Source organism: Trachypithecus francoisi, unplaced genomic scaffold (assembly GCF_009764315.1).
Source record: "Trachypithecus francoisi isolate TF-2019V2 unplaced genomic scaffold, Tfra_2.0 Lachesis_group5, whole genome shotgun sequence".
Classification (NCBI taxonomy): Eukaryota; Metazoa; Chordata; class Mammalia; order Primates; family Cercopithecidae; genus Trachypithecus; species Trachypithecus francoisi.
In genome coordinates, this window is record NW_022681470.1 from 83,334,569 (window position 1) to 83,351,500 (window position 16,932).

General features: G+C 51.8%; 1 protein-coding gene across 5 annotated transcripts in view; it reads right to left on the minus strand.

Moving 5' to 3' along the window:
* Positions 1–1,022: 1,022 nt before the first annotated feature.
* TMEM63A (transmembrane protein 63A) overlaps positions 1,023–16,932 on the minus strand; it is a 36,909-nt gene continuing 20,999 nt past the window's right edge. Inside the window, exons 13-25 of one of the 5 annotated variants that reach the window (XM_033196888.1) lie at positions 15,773–15,910; positions 14,119–14,272; positions 11,528–11,634; positions 11,270–11,356; positions 10,484–10,546; positions 8,211–8,373; positions 7,230–7,335; positions 5,177–5,281; positions 4,585–4,752; positions 3,571–3,686; positions 3,165–3,227; positions 1,706–1,885; positions 1,023–1,585 (exon numbers count right to left, since the gene is read on the minus strand). In XM_033196888.1, coding sequence (XP_033052779.1) covers positions 1,712–1,885; positions 3,165–3,227; positions 3,571–3,686; positions 4,585–4,752; positions 5,177–5,281; positions 7,230–7,335; positions 8,211–8,373; positions 10,484–10,546; positions 11,270–11,356; positions 11,528–11,634; positions 14,119–14,272; positions 15,773–15,910 — 1,444 coding nt within the window. In that variant the 3' untranslated portion in view covers positions 1,023–1,585; positions 1,706–1,711. Of the gene's footprint in view, positions 1,586–1,705; positions 1,886–2,501; positions 2,642–3,164; positions 3,228–3,564; positions 3,687–4,584; positions 4,753–5,176; positions 5,282–7,229; positions 7,336–8,210; positions 8,374–10,483; positions 10,547–11,269; positions 11,357–11,527; positions 11,635–14,118; positions 14,273–15,772; positions 15,911–16,932 lie in introns of those variants that run through there. The other 4 variants (XM_033196887.1, XR_004433778.1, XR_004433777.1 and 1 more) reach the window with 4 other exon arrangements.

The window sequence follows — 16,932 nt, forward strand, 5'->3', positions numbered from 1 at the left end:
AGGCCCCTCCTTGCTGGCAGAGGCACAGGAGGCCCACTGGGGATGAGGCCACTGGCCAGGGCTGTGCTGCACCAGACCCATGGCACCGCCCCCACCCCTCCCAGCACAGGGGCAGCTTGGAGCAGAGGCAGCACTGGCCGCCCCTGCAGGCGCAAGTCAGCATCAACAGGGTTCCTGAGTCAGAAAGCCCAGGCCCACCAGGTCAGCGGACAGGCACAGGCAGGGCCTGCAGAGGTGCCAAGGCCCTGGCCCAGTTGGGCTGAAAGGAGCCTGGACCTGCTCTTCCGCACCCCCTCCCACCCCCACTGCACAGGCTTGTGCCTTGGTGCCCCCTGCAGGTAGCAGGGAGGAGGCTTCTCAGGGAGGAAGCTTCTCAGGCAGAAGTCTTTTTTTTTTTTTTTTTTTTGAGGCGGAGTCTCGCTCTGTCGCCCGGACTAGAGTGCAGTGGCCAGATCTCAGCTCACTGCAAGCTCCGCCTCCCGGGTTTACGCCATTCTCCTGCCTCAGCCTTCCGAGTAGCTGGGACTACAGGCGCCCGCCACCTCGCCCGGCTAGTTTTTGTATTTTTAGTAGAGACGGGGTTTCACCGTGTTAGCCAGGATGGTCTCAATCTCCTGACCTTGTGATCCGCCCGCCTCGGCCTCCCAAAGTGCTGGGATTACAGGCTTGAGCCACCGCGCCCGGCAGGCAGAAGTCTTAAGTTGCATCCCATCCCCTGGACTCTCCAGGAGGGAGAAGAGGGACAGCCCCTCCTTCCTGCCAGAGCCACAGCTCAAGGGCAATGGGATGCACCCAGCCCAGGCACCCCCTCCTCTGTGCCGACCACGCTGTCCTTTGGTTCCGAGGAGGCCCTGAGCACTGCCCACCCCCACACCTTGCAGGGAGCAGACAGAGGGTGAGTACTGCACAGAGCCTGCCTGGAGGTGCAGAGTCATGCACTCAGCCCTGAAGAGGGGGGAGAGGCTGGATCTTAACTGTGGTCCAGTGGGCACCTTATGAGTGGTCCTTGTCCCTGCCTGCTATGGGGTGTCCCTGACAACATGATACAAAAACACAGAACTGTAGTGGGATACAGAGGTGTGTGCACAGCTGGCAGGCGCACTGGCCGCCTCCCAGCCTGCTCCTCATAGCTCACTCCTGGGTGTAGCCTGGAGGGGCTGCCGGGCTGGGGAGGGACTGGCCATGGAGCGGGGAGCTGGACGCCAGCTCATCTCAGACCTGGACTGCAGCATCTCTTTGGTTATCGGTTGTGTGTGTGCTCAGAAGGGAGGAGGCCTTCCCCTTGTTACATCTCTGTCTCCATATATTCTCCCAGACTCATCAGTTTGGGGGGCAAAAAGTCCACCACATGGTCTTGGCGACACACCACTGGGGATGTCACCCCAGCTGCAGAGCCGCAAGCTTGTGCCGGAGGGGGAACTGGGTGAGCAAGGTAGGGGTGAGGCCTGCATGTGCTCCCCTCACCACTGCTGGGACCAGAAAAGATGGGCACCTGATGGCTCAGCTGGGCAGTCCCAACACATTCCCGCTCAGCCAAGGGCCTGAGCCCCAGGCCATTCTGGTTGTGTCTTCAGAGCAGTGAGACCTAAAACAGATGGGAAGAAGTCATGAACTTGGGAGTCAGCCTGCTTCACCTGTCTTCTCACCCTGCTTCACCTTTCTCACCCCACAGGCTCCCCTGAGCCTGACCCAGCCGGCAGCTCACCCGGCCTCAGGCCTCCTGTGGGGCAGCAGCCACATTGCCCATGGAGCTCTGTGCCAAACACTGTCCAGGGATAGTCCCGCTGATGTTGTGGATGGCACCATAGGTCTGCTGCTGCTGCTGCTGCGGAGACAGTGCTGTCCTCTCCGAGGCCAAGCCGTTCAGAATCCGAGGCACGTAGGGCTGTCAGCAAATGGATTCGTGCTTGGCTTGGGGCAGGCATGAGATTCCACACTGCATCCCTCCCCTCCTGCCCTTCTCCCAACAGAAGGACACAGACAGTGGCCATAAAGGACGTATGAAGAAATAGCAACATCAATTTAGGACATTAGGACCTCAAATATGCCACCTGTGGAACTTCCTAGCAGCCAGGGCAAAAGAGAAAGCCCAGTTACACAGTTCTCATGATGACAGAAGGAAGTACAGGAGAGCAGTTTCTCAGAGGAAACAACTTCCTAGCCCTGGATCCTAGGAGGATTTCTCACTTTGTAGAAGAAACAAGTCTACTTGTGTAGGGGCTTAGAACGCTGCCCTGGGACCCCTGGGATGCTCGACATATCTGTGTGAGTCTCATTTCCTCCCAATCCCAGGCTCCAGCCACTGACCCCGGGTGCAGAGCTCTGCCCCACCCATCCCGAGACCCTGACTGTGAGTGAGGGCTTGACATCATCCACCTGTCCTGCGTGTTCCCTGCCTGGCCAGCAAAGCCACAGGTGTGTCTCTGGATAATGAGTCCTTCTGAGGCCCTCCCTCTTTTGGAACTTATCCAAGGACAGACACCGATAAGAGAGCCTGACACCTGGGAGGCAGTCACCAGAAAGAACCCTGCAGATGAAGTTGGCTCTGTCCTGGCCCCAGCTGTCAGGAAGGCCGGTGGCCACAGCTCTGGAACCCTGGGGCTCTGTTTTCGCTTACCAGCCCCACCCTGGGAGCAGGACCCTGGAGGCAGGGAGAACCAGGAAGACAAGGAGCCTTCAGAGGAAGACCATGGGGTCTTCCTCTGAAGCAGGTGCAATGTTCATTTCTTGAATTCAAAGGGAAGTCTGTCTGACACCCTCTTGGAACCTAGTGGAGGACCTCGCATAGGCAGGTGCACTGCTGACGACAAACCTTTGTCAAACCCTAGCGCCTTACCATGTGCCTTCACTAAAGCCCCAAACTCACCAGCCATTAAATATGCAGAGGACACCTCCCAGGTGTCAGAGCAGGGAACTGAAACCAAGGGGGATGGCCATGAACCGAGACAAGACTCATTATCTCCTCAACAGTTTCAAATATGCAGCTTAAAACACCCAGGGGGACCGGGATTCCTTCTCTGCCATTAATTCACAAACCTGCCTGCCATGTGATCTTAGCAAGAGATCATCAAAGCACATTTGCTGGGGCCCATCTGGTTGGGACTGTTACAACGAAAGCAAAAAAGGGCGACAAGCTCGGAGGCTGAGGGGCACAGACAGCTTACTGTGAATGGTGGAGGCATGTGGGCCTCTGCCTCACTTCCTTTGTCACTTGCAGGCTCTTCTGTCTGCAGATAACAGCAAAAACTTGCAATGATAAACAAAACTGATCTCTGTGAATGAACACCCTCCAAACACAGAGACTATTAACACCCGGAATAATAGTACCAGCTGGCACCAAGCTCCCCAGCAGCCCGAGAGAAGATGGGGGTGGGGGAGTGCAGGGATGAGGGGAGCAAGGGAAGCTACACATGGCACCCAACCACCCACGCCTTTCCCATGGAGAAGCAGAATCTGGAGAAGGCTGCTGCTGTGTTGATACAGACAAGGGTGGGAGGCGTTGAGAGCAAGCCCGTCCCACCATCTGTTCCTCCCAGGGCTTGACGGGGCAGTGGGGTCGGGGACCTTTACTTTGTAGTTCAGAGGGCTGAGGTGCTTGAAGCATCCAAAGCAGGTGTGAGCCAGGCAGACCAGGATGGTGAGCAGCAGCACCAGGAAGGTGAACAGAGTGGCAGGGGCCTTCATACCTGGGGACAGAGGGTGGCTAGCCTTGGGGTGGGTAGGGAGGGGCTGCCACCTACCCTCACCCTGCTGAGGAAGGGGCCACACCTGGTGTGGAAACTGCCCGTGACTTCTCCCTCAGGCAGAAAACAAAGGTAAGGCCTAACCCCCACCCCTAGCCCTCAACTCCAGCAGCAAGGATGGTGCCTTCACAGCCAGGAGCACACAGAGGGACCCACTGAATGGCTGGCATCATCCCTGGTTGGATTTCAGGCACTGGGATGCCACGTCAATGGCAATTCACCAGCCTCCTTGCTGGGTCCATTCCCTCCAGTCTCCAGTGCCCTGGGCTAGGTAGGATGGACCCTCCCACACCCCCAGTCTGACCAGGGGAGACATGTCTTTCCCCCAGGAGTGTCAGTTTTCTCTCCCCCATGTCCCCACCTCTTCCATGCCAGGAGATACAAGGAGCCGGGCCCAACCACCACCCTCAAAGGGCAATCTGGATCAGCTTCCCCATTTCCTCTGGTTCAGTCCCTGCACAGCTGATAATGGCACTGTCTTCTCTCCAGGGACATACGGGACAATTGACCAACCCTTCACAAGGGTTACACCTGCACTCGGGCTAGCTTAGGAGCTCAGCTGTCAATACCACACCCAACCAGTCCTCACCCTGGGTATCCTGTTTTGATTGGACACCTAACCACAGTCCTCACTCTGGGCACACATTTTGATTGGACATGTAACCAACCCTCATTCTGGGTGTCACATTCTGATTGGACACCTAACCAGCCCTCACGCTGGGCACCACATTCTGACTGGATGCCAAGCTGATGCTGTGAAAGCAATGGGGGATCTGACTGGCTGGTGGGGATGCAGGGATGGGAAGCCAAGGACTGGCCCCAGGTTGGAAGGGCCGCTCACCCAGGCGCAGGAAGGAAAAGAAGTAGAGCCAGAAGAGGCATAGGATGGGGGCTGCCAAGGCCTGGTTCACAGCAGCAAAGTGGATCCCCTTCTCCAGCTTGGCTGGGAGGTAGACGAAGTAGAGGTTGTGCCGGTCCACCATGTGCTTGAGCAGGATGTAGATGAGGCCTGCAGGGGATGGAACTGTGAGCTGGAGACCTTGTAGGGCCACACACACGCCTCTGCCCTCTTCCTCTCAGGGGCGGCTGTTTTGGCAAGGAGCCAGGACTGGGGCTGCTGCTCTACTGCTTGAACACAAAATGAGGCATCCTGCACCTCTGGCTGCTAGTTTTTTTTCTTTCTCCCTCCTACCCGCTTCCTCACTTCTCTGTGACCCCAAGGTGTAGGGGATCGGTCAGGGTGGTGGGAGAAAATTAAGATAAAGTTATAGGAAATAGACACAAACCTTGGAAGGCCGAGAGGTTTGCATAACTTCAGTAAAGGGTTTGGCTGAAGGCAGCTGAATTCTCTCAAAAGCTTAGGGCGTAGATACATAGGAATGTGGGGGAGTTTACCCAAATAGCTTGTTTACTTATGTGGTCCTGAGACCAACCTTTGATCATCCACGGGTGCAGACTCAGACAGCAGAGCCCCTTAGTCGCACTGACAGGCAAAATATCTGTCAGTGTATGTCTTTCATTCGTCGCTGGATCAGGGTCTGTGGGACGGACCCCACACCAAGGGAGTCACATGTCTGTGATCCTGTCCCCACAGAACACTAACATTCCAGAATCATCTTGGAAAGAGGCTGTTTCACACTTGGATGTCTGGCCTCAATTCCTCCCCAGCCCTTCCCATGCTGAGCCCCCGTATGTCAGTGCTCCCACACCCCTGGCCTTCTCCCACCCAGCTGATCCCCGCCCTCATCAGTCAACAGAGAATGAGGCCCGAGGATCTTACCCCAGGGGTGGCACAAGAGCATACATGGGGGACCAACAGAAAGTGGGTGCTGCCTTTTCTATTATGCCAGGTTCTTTTTGAGTCGGAGTCTCGCTCTTTTTGCTCAGGCTGGAGTGCAGTGGTGCAGTCTTGGCTCACTGCAACCTCTGCCTCCTGGGTTCAAGTGATTCTCCTGCCTCAGCCTCCCGAGTAGCTGGGATTATAGGCGCCTGGCACCATGCCCAGTTAATTTTTGTATTTTTAGTAGAGACAGGGTTTCACCATGTCGGCCAGGTTGTTCTCGAACTCTTGACCTCAGATGATCCACGGCCTAGGCCTCCCAAAATGCTGGGATTACAGGAGTGAGCCATCGTGCCTGGTCCCAGGTTCTTTTTTTTTTTTTTGAGGCGGAGTCTCGCTCTGTCGCCGGGACTGGAGTGCAGTGGCCGGATCTCAGCTCACTGCAAGCTCCGCCTCCCGGGTTCACACCGTTCTCCTGCCTCAGCCTCCCGAGTAGCTGGGACTACAGGCGCCTGCCACCTCGCCCGGCTAGATTTTGTATTTTTAGTAGAGACGGGGTTTCACCGTGTTAGCCACGATGGTCTCGATCTCCTGACCTCGTGATCCGCCCGTCTCGGCCTCCCAAAGTGCTGGGATTACAGGCCCAGGTTCTTTTTTAAAAAATAAATTTTGTTTTGAAAGTGTAAATACTGTAAATTTTTAAAACTACACAAGAGAGTATACAGTGAAAACTAAAACAACTTCTCCCCCTAAACCTCAGCTATCGCTGCCAGCAGTCTCTTGGGTCTTCTGTTTCCTTCTAGAGCCTTTCATTCATCTGCCAGCTCCAGATGTTTTATTTCAGTGGCCAGGACCTTGGTCTTTAAACAGTCCTGAGTTCAAATCCTGGTTCTCCTGCTTACTAGCAACATATGAAGTTCTTTATCTGTGAAGGGGGAATAGAAACAAGACCTGCCTTGTAGGATAAGGTGTGGGAGCATGCCATACGGGGGCCCTGCATGGGAAGGGCTGGGGAGGAACGGAGGCCAGACATCCAAGTGTGAAACAACCTCTTTCCAAGATGATTCTGGAGGCAGGCATCTGCCGAAGTGAAAGCAGCACGAGAGCTGTGATTGTGACTGTTTTACTTGCTGCTAAAGCAATCAACCATGAACGACGTGGTCACTGGGCAGAGAACCTCAGACCAGAAGTACTGAGAGAGGTCCTAGCTGAGGGCCAGTGGGAGGAATTCATTTAAAAATGAGTGAGGCCAGGCACAGTGGCTCATATCTATAATCCCAGCACTTTGGGTGGCTGAGGCGGGTGGATCGCCTGAGGTCAGGAGTTCAAGATCAGCCTGGCCAACATGGTGAAACCCCGTCTCTGCTAAAAATACAAAAAATTAGGCAGGCGTGGTGGTGGGCACCTGTAATCCCAGCTACTCAGGAGGCTGAGGTGGGAGGATGGCTTGAGCCCAGGAGGCGGGGGTTGCAGTGAGCCAAGATCATGCCACTCCAGCCTGGGCATCAGCATGAGACCCTGTCTCAAAACAAAAAAAGAAAGAAATGAATGAAATTTGGTGTCACGTGGGTCTTTGGCAGCTTATGGCTCTTGTGGCTGTGGTTTTGGGAACTCCAACCTGGGCACAACCTGGTGATAGCTGTCCCCGAGAGGCTTGGTGCAATCAGCCGTCCACGTACTCTGGGAGAGGCTCCAGGGCCACTCACCAAATGGCACAATGATGGGACAGGTGATGCTGTAGGCCATGATGACAGTGAAGACACACAGCATCCATGCATACATGGCTCCAAACTCGTACTGGAAGGCCTGGTTCTGGGAGAAGGAGGTGGTGAGGAGCTCATGGACTTGTTCCACCTCAAACACCCTTTTGTGCTCTCCAAGTGGTGAGGGGAGAGCGGGGTAGAGGACTTTGGAAATAGGAGATGCGTGGCTCCCCACCTCCCAAGGTCCTTCCCATCCCTCCCAGCCTGCCCTGCTTCACTCAGCGCACCCAGCCCTCCTGAGGCACGGTGATGCATGTTTGCTAGTGCTCCCTTCATTCCAATCCTGTCCACCCAACAGGCGTGTGAGCCCCTGGAGAGAAGAGGTGGTCGGGGAAGAGGTGTAGAGTGACTCCTCATGACTCCAGCCCTTCTAGCAGGGGATCCTGGGCCAGCTTAGTTTGTGCCTTTGTGAAATCGGGATACTAGCAGTGCCCGGCTCATAAGGGGCTGAGAATGAAATGAAGGAATGCAGCACTTCTCCCACTTTCCTCACGCAGTGCCCGCCATGGCAGAGGAGAAGAAAAGAGAATCCCACACCCTCCGGTTCAGGGAATCCTGGAATAAATGCCATAAGCCAAAAATCCCTTTGACATCTGGGGTTTGGCTAAGAATTTATGCAAATGGGCACCCACGGAAAAAGAGTCTGTTGGTTTGAGTTGTAGGTATGTATGTGTGTGATCAAACTGTTTCAAATGCCGGAGTCCCAAACTCTCTCCTCCAGCCTGTGAGCTAGAGAGGAGGCTGGAGGAGACCACGCCTGCCTGGGCCCGGGTTTGAGAAGCACTTAGCCCAGTGCCTGCATTAGTGGGTAGTCGGGTAAATGCTACCCATTAGCAGGGGTAGCAGGGGTGAGAGGCCCTTGGGTCAGTGAAGGGGGACATGGGAGGGAGTCAGAGGCACAGCCCTGGGCCCAGGGGATGGCACCTGCTTGACATTCCTGCGGTCAGCAGCCGTCTTGGCCATGATCATGCGGAAGGTGTAGAGGATGAGGCCTGGCAGCCGCAGCAGCTCCATGCCATTGCCGATGAAGGCCGAGGCGATGACGTAGTTCACAAAGAAGGCGCCCTGGTCAGGCAGGAAGACACACCTGGGGAAACCGGGACCCAGGTCTGTGAGCTGAGAGCCGCTCTTGGAGGGAGAGGAGGGGCTCCTAGGCTGGGCAGGAGCAGAAAGCCCCTGGGAGGGCTGTATAGTCTTCCCTTCATTCAGCACATACTTGGAGAACACATCCGTGTGCCAAGTACCTTTCTAGACATTGAGAACAGAACAAAGCCCCTGCCCCCACTCTCTTGAAATTCACATTCTAGCTGGGGGCACAAAGAAGCAAACAAATATTCCATATGCCGGGGGTGGTGAGTCCTAGAGGAAAATAAAGCAGGGAGGGTTCCTATGTTATACAAGGGTTGAAGGAGCCTCTCTAACAAGGTGATATTCGTGCAGAGATGTGAAGAAGTGAAGGAGCAAGTCATCCCAAAACCTGGGAAGACAGGATTCCAGGGAAAGGGAACAACATATAAGATGCCTGAGGATGCCCTCATCTGCTGCACATCCAGGAAGAACAAAAGGGCAGGTGGGGCTGGACAGCAGTGGGCTGGGGGAAGGCAGAAGACAAGGCTGAAAGGGGCTGGGAGCAGACCCAAGGGCAAGGGATCTGTTCCGATGGGGTCAGGAAGACTATGCAGATGGCCTCTGTGTGATCCCCATGTGGGGCGAGGGCAGTTGTGTTGGAGGTGGTGAGATATGGAGGGATTCTGGATCTACTTTAGAGAGAGAACTGTCAGGATTTGCTGATAGGCTGGGTATGGCACGGGAGGGATAGAAAGGAAACAAGGTGAACTTTGAGGTTTTTTGCCAAAACAGAAAAACAATATGGAATGGGGAAAGTTATAGAGTAGCAGATTTGAGGGTAAAAGTCAGGAGTCTGGTTTTGGGCAGGTAACATCCGTGGTACCCAGTAAAACTCCAGGTGGAATTTGAGGTGGGCAGTTGGGTTATCAGCCTGGAGGTGCAGGCTAGAGGCATAAATGTGGATGTTGTCCGCATAAGTTAATTCAGGAGCAGTCTCATGGCATGGAAGCCATGGGTTCAGCTGAAGTCACCTAGAGAGGCAGTGTGGACCCAGAACTGGGAGCTGAGGCTTCAGGCAGCCAAAATCTAGAGTTGGGGAGATGGTAAAGAACCCACCAAGGAGGGTGACAAGAGGATGCCAAGATGAGATGAGCGAGCCAAGGCAGAGCTTCGAGAAGGAAGGCTCGGATAAATATGTCAGATGTCGCTGATAGATCATAAGATGAGAATTGAGTTGGTCACTGGATTTGTCAATCTGAAAGTCACTGTCAACCTAGACTATTGCTGGTTGTATGTATGTGTGTCTGTCATAGCTGCTAGCTCCCAACTCATCAGCTTACTCAGCAAGAACTCATTTAAAATAACTCACCCCATCCTTACAGGTAAGCGCATTCTTTTAGGAAAGTCAATGCCAAGCCTCTGGGCCTATATTAAGACCTAACGTATAGTCTGTAGGGGCTGGGGTTGAATCCCAGCTCTATTCCTTAACTGGCTGGGTAGACTTGGGCAAGTTATTCAACATCCCTGAACCTCAGTCTCCTCATCTGTAAAATGGAGAGGATAATAGTATCTTCCTCATAACTCATTGTAAAGATTCAGTGAGAAAAAGATGCATAAAGCATTTAGCGTAGTGCCTTGTTAAACAATAGCTATTACTATTAAGTGGCATGGTGTAAGTTTAAAATACTAACAAGGATACATCGGCAGTAAGTTTAATTCTGTTCTGGCAAAAATAATCCCCAGAGCCCAGAGGCATCCCGGTTGCCATGTTTAATTATTATTCTCCTTTCCCCACTCCCTGGCACCACTGAGACCCAGCAATTCCTTCTCCCCATGTGACTCTGTGCTCAGTAAGTTTCAAAGAATGAATGAGACAGCTGCTAATTGAGTTCTGGCCTAAAAAATTAACCACATTTCTGCAAGCATAGCACAAAGTGGGTCAGCTCCCACAGTGTCTACCAGGAACCTGGCTGGGTGGAAATGAGGCCCCAAGCCCTGCTGTCTAGGGAGAAAGATACCTGTTCGGAAGCATAGGCTACGAGCACCCCTACCCACCCTACTGTAGCCCCAGCCCCTGTGGGACTCTCACCCAGAGCCATGGCTCCAAAACTCAACTTGGCAATACTCACTCCAACCTGATGGAAGCCTTCGAGGAAGTTTTGTCAAAGAGCCACCGGAAGAAAAAATCTAGACTGAAAAACAAAGGAACCCCCTAAGAGTTTATTTCCAGCATTCTATATTGTCACTACATATGCTTTCATTTTCTTTTGCTCTAAAAACAGGCCAAAGCTCAAGATCGACTTTTGTTCTCAACGATGCATTACTACAGTATGACCTGTCACAGTCTGCTTTAACAGAAACTTCCTTCCTTGAGATAAACAAAGCCATAATGAGGCCCTCCCTAAGTGGAAGGTCCTAAATTTCTTTTTCTTTTTTCTTTTGTAGAGATGGGGTTTCGCCATATTGCCCAGGCTGGAACTCCTGGACTCAAGCGATCTGCCCACCTCGGCCTCCTAAAATGCTAGGATTACAGGCATAAGCCACCGTGCCTGGCCACAAAATTTTCAAGCTGTTTTTTCTTTTCTTTTCTTTCTTTTTTGTTTTTTGGTTTTTTTTTAGACGGAGTCTCACGCCTGTAATCCCAGCACTTTGGGAGGCCAAGGCGGGTGGATCACCTGAGTCAGGAGCTCAAGACCAGCCTGACCAATATGGTGTTATTTTCTTTTTTAAAGAAGAACAATCATATTGCCAGAAGAATCAATGACCCAGCCCTACTGCATGCCAAGAGGTTGTGACACACTTAGATATTGTTAGAGGTTCGCTTCTGCTACCAAACCATTTGCATTCTCCTGGGGACAGTGCTCTCCTGATACGACTCTTATTCTGAATTTATAGCAGGAGGTGGTGGCATATACCTGGTGAGACCCAGGGAGGGCAGGATCAGCACCATGAAGATCAAGAATATGTAGACTTTGGTCATCATGATCTGGTTTTCCCCCGACCTGCAGGAAGTCAAAGGTGAGTACTCATAGTCCCCCAGATGCTCCAGGTGCCCCCAGTGAGGCCCCTGCCATGTGCCCATTGGCTGAGCAGTTGGGGGACAGGGTGTGGACAAGGGAGCGGTCAGACACATACGTTTTAGGGGCAGGGCCTCAGGACTCCTGGGTACTCACTTGGTCCAGTGAGACTCCAGCAGTGTAGAGTAGTAGACAATGGAGGGGAGCAGAGCCGAGAAGGACCAGAGCAGGAGGGTGGGGAAGAACTGGCTGATGATCGGGTTCTAGGAGAAAGGTCCACAGCAGAGAGAGTCACAGGGGCCGTGGGCCACACGGCTCTGAGGCCATGACCTATTGGCACGGTCGCTCAGTGGACTCCCGGGGTAGGAGTTTGTCATCTCTGACCACCAGAACCAACACTGTGCCAGGTACAGAGCTGGTAGTCCATAAATGTTGGCTGAATAATCATTAACAGCACCTTATATTTATATACCTCTTCACGGCACAGCAAAGAAAGCAATTTCACATACAAGCAAACGCCACTTATCTGACTAAACAGATTAAATAACCTTCTCTGCTCCCTATACAAAACAAATGACTGAGGCCATGGGAAGACTGAACATTGAAGGCCTGGAGTCCTGGCTTGGGGGCGTGGGGCAGGCAGGGGGTGCCCTGCCTGCTCAGCTCCCACTGGTCCAGCTGCAGCATATCAGGACTCTACTGTGTATATCCACAATCCTGCTGTTTGTTACTGTGGTTACATGAGCTGATTGACTTATTACTGTCACTTATTAGATGAACATAAAAATAGAAATTTTCTTTGAAAACTAAGTTGGATACTTTGGAAAGACTTGATAAAAGTCCATTTCTTAAAAAAAAAAAAACAAAAAACAAAAAAAAACACTGTTAATTAGATGAGAGTACATTAATGATAAAAGATCAAGGGATGGCCGGGCACGGTGGCTCAAGCCTGTAATCCCAGCACTTTGGGAGGCCAAGACAGGCGGATCACGAGGTCAGGAGATCGAGACCATCCTGGCTAACACAGTGAAACCCCGTCTCTACTAAAAATACAAAAAACTAGCCGGGCGAGGTGGCGGGTGCCTGTAGTCCCAGCTACTCGGGAGGCTGAGGCAGGAGAACGGCGTAAAACCAGGAGGCGGAGCTTGCAGTTCAACTGAGATCCGGCCACTGCACTCCAGCCTGGGTGACAGAGCAAGACTCTGTCTCAAAAAAAAAAAAAAAAAAGATCAAGGGATATGTGATCTAGGAAGTTTCTATATTCAGAATGGCTCTGCAAATATCTAAATTCTTCCTTTACTTTAAAGAAGGCAACACTGGAATCACAAAACAATGAAATAAGGAGTGGAGTAGTGGATGTAAAATAGACAAAGGGGAGCTCTTAACAGCAGATCCATCCTCAAAAGAATAGGCCTGTCCCTCTATTAAATAAAGATTGGCAAAGGAATGCATGTTTATAATACCCGCTTGAAATCTTAAACAAAACTGCTGAATTTATACTTAGGTAGTTTTAAACTATTTATGGAGTCAGATAAGAGCTTCAACCACACATCAGCTCATTGATTATCATGACAACAGCCTCGCGCCCTGTATAATAGGGCAGGTGTTTTAACTCCAGTTCTTGGATGAAAAACTGAGGTTCAGAATTCATCAGATGGGGGGAATGGCAAAGTGAGGACAAGGAGGCCCTCTTGCCCAGTATGCTTTCCCAGAGAATGAGTAACCAAATGCAAAGTGAAATTTAAAAAGAAAAAAAAATTAGGGAGATGGCTTGGCAAAGTTAATAATGAGAAACCAATAGCTTTTTGAGTAAATGCCAGTTGAGTGTTTGGCTGTTATCTCATTGACTCATCTAAGATTTTTGAAAATCATTCATTACCTATACAGAATAAATAGTTTTTGTTGGTTTTTTTTTGTTTTTGTTTTTGTTTTTTTGAGATGGAGTTTCGCTCTTGTGCAGTGGTGTAATCTCGGCTCACTGCAACCTCCACCTCCCAGTTCAAGCAATTCTCCGCCTCAGCCTCCTGAGTATCTGGGATTACAGGCACCCACCAACACACCTGGCTAATTTTTGTATTTTTTAGTAGAGACGGGGTTTTGCCATGTTGGCCAGGCTAGTCTTGAACTCCTGACCTCAGGTGATCTGCCCGCCTTGGCTTCCCAAAGTGCTGGGATTACAGGTGTGAGCTACCACGCCCGGCCCCAGAATAGTTTTATAACAAGGTCATTAGCAACTAAAATGTAAAAGAAATAATTTGTGATCCTGCCACCTCCAATCAACAAAGCTCTTTTCCTTCCTTCCTGGCCCCTCCTGGTAGTGTCCATGATAGACATGCCTCACTGGTACATCCCTGCTTCTGTCAGGAGCCCTGCATGGGTGCCACAAAATCTACACGATTTTTAATGGATGCTTAATATTCTACCAAACTGAATAGACCTCATTCAACTCAAATGGATCCCCATCATTGAGTATTTAGTCTATCAAAACATATATGTATGCATGTGTGTGTATATATATACATATAATGTGTGTGTGTGTGTGTGTGTGTATGGCATTACTATAAAGACATTGAAATAAACATGGCCATGCCTGCTCAGGGCTTAAAAGCAAGGATGTGAGCTGAGCGACATGACCCCCTGGTTTAGTTCCCCGCATACACCCCACTCCCGTCCCCATTCCTTCCCCACCCACCAAGCCCTCTTCTCACCAGCTCTCCTGGGAGGGGCTTTGCAGAACAATTACTCACATTCAGCGCATGGATGGGTTTGGTGACATTAAACTTGTCCATGGTGGACAGGATGATGGAGGGTGTGGTCAGGAAAAACAGCCCCAGGAAGAGGGTGAAGTTGATGCCCAGCCACTGTAGCCACCAGCGGAGGCCCTGGATAGAGAGGTTCTTCCTGCAGAGGGGAGAGGGGACACAGGTCTCCAGACTTGTCTCCCAGTGCTTGTGGCTTAGGTGGGTCAGAAGGTCAGATTTAGGCAGACCAAGAGACTAGCCTGGGGGCAAGTTCTCCGCACTGACCTTGAACTACAGAAAGGCCAAGTCTTAGGTCCCCGAGAGCTCAGAGGGAACAAAGGTTATTCTCTCAGATGTGGCTCCCCAGCTAGAGTGTGGGGGCCAGAACCTACCCAAAGAGATGGCATGAGCACCCAAGCAGGCCAAACAAGGCCTTCTTTTTTTTTTTTTTTTTTTTTTTTCTAGAGACAGAGTCTCGCTCAGTCATCCAGGCTAGAGTGCAGTGGTGTGATCTTGGCTCACTGCAACCTCTGCCTCCCAGGTTCAAGCAGTTCTCCTGCTCAGTCTCCCATGTAGCTGGGACTACAGGCATGTACCACCACACCCAGCTAATTTTTTTGTATTTTTAGTAAAGACAGGGTTTCACTATGTTACCCAGAGTGGTCTTGAACTCCTAAGCTCAGGCAGTCCCCACCTCAGCCTCTCAAAGTGCTAGGATTACAGGTGGGAGCCACCATGCCCAGCCCCAGCATGGCATTTCTTAGACACATCTGCAATGCTTTGTGACTAATGACACATTCTTCCCAAGGGGGCTGTGGCTGGGGTGCAGGGACAAGGGAGGCAGGGACAAAGGAGCAAAGGCATAGCTTGCACCTGCCCTGGTCTCTCATCCCAAAGAACAGACCCACAAAGCAATCCTGAGTTTAGGAAGCCCTATGAACCAAAGAGCAAAACTGTCGAAGGCAGAACTAGAACCGAGCAGAGAGGAGCAACTCAAGCTCATTCTGTGCAAGGAGCTGAGGCAGAGCTGGACAGGCAGCTGCGCTGGGTCTTGCGCTGGGTGCCCTTACCCTCAGCACAGCACTGGAGGCTCACCATGGCCCCATGGACACAGCTCAGCTCACCAGCACAGCTCCAGGCTGACACTGGACCTAAGTGAGACTACACAAGCTGCATGTGGCTACTGAGCATTTGAAATGTGGCTGGTATGAATTGAGAGGTGCTAGAAGTGTAAAATACACACCAGATTTTGAAGACTAAGTGTGAAAAAGAGAATGTAAAACATCTCACATTTTTCAAAAATTGATTGCATGTTGAAATAACAGTTTGAATATATTGGGTGAGATAAATTATTAAAATTAATTTCAACTGTTTCTTTTTACTTTTTTAGCATGGCTATTAGGAAATGTAAAATTACATCCAGAGCTGGCATTATATTTCTGCTGGGTAGCACCTGAATGCTAGGGAGGAACACTGGAGGGAAGGGCTGGGCAGATACCCCAGTTGGGCCACACTGAGCACATCACAGCATCACGGCCCAGAGTTGCAGATGTGTGGAGATCTCCATTGACTGCCAGGTCACACCTGTGCTCCAGGTGATGGGCAGCTCCCACCAGGAACCCAGGCCTCTCTCCCACCTCTCACTGGTCTAGGAGCTCACCAGCAGATGTCCTCAGGGTCAGCGGCAAAGGTGACTGTCCACTTGGAGGTACAGAGCTCTCTGCTATGGGAGGATGGCTGGGGCTCACCTTTGCACTGAAGGCTCTGACACTTGCAGGCATTGAAATCTTTCAGGATGCTGCAAGGAAATGTAGAAACAGCCAGGCCCAGGCTACTCAGGTTACCGTGGCAAGTGAGGACTGAGTAGGAGTGGCAGGCAGTGACACAGGACCTTTGCTTTGTTGTGATTAGTGTATTATGAGTAATGCTATGTAAGAGGCACCATGCTAGCACATTGTGTGGAGAATTTTGTTTAATCCTCGCAACCACCAGCAAGAAAGGGAGTACTATTCCCATTTTACAGATAAGGAAACTGAGGGCAACACATCCCAACACACTGCTCTTCCATAGGGCCATCCCCCTCCACCCTGCCTGTTAAGCTGGAGCTCTGATCAATGCTACCGTCAAGCCAGTGGCTCACCTTTTCATTCTGTCACTTTTTCCCCAGGCCCAAGGGTAGCAATAGACCACGTTACACACCGCCTGTTTCCAAGCTTCCCTCCTCAAGGCTCCCACCTCGACCCTCACCATCTCAACAGGTCACAGCTTTTCCTCCTTTAACCTCCCATAAGGAGCCCAGCAGCCCCTCTACTCCTGCCTCAGATGCCTTCCCCTTTCCTCCTGCCCCAGTGTCTACAGAGAGGCAGGAAGTCCTGTGTGAGTCCATTCCCAGTGTCACAATGCCCGGGGCAGAGAAGGCAGGGGGAGGGGCAGTGGCTGGACACCTCCTTTCGGCACCCCTCTTCCAACCCACCCCCTGCTGCTCCTAAGGCGAGATGACACTGAGACCACAGGCATGAGAGCCTAGAGTCCCATGCAAGGGGCCACTGTGAAAAGCCACTCCCCAGGGTCGAGCTTCTGACTGCAGTGAGCGCCACAGCGTGCCCCAGGGGTCTTCCCCACAGCTTTGCATTTGTGGGAAGGTGGGGAGCCACAGACAGAAGGATCTGTGGTCCAGAGCAGATGTCTGAAAGGAGGGTGCCTCCATCTCCCACGGGGGAAGGCTGGCACATGAAGCCAACAGGATGGGTCCAGGGCAGCAGGGAAGAACCTGGCAGTGGGACCAAGCCACATCAGCTTGAGGGGGTGGGCCAGAACCAC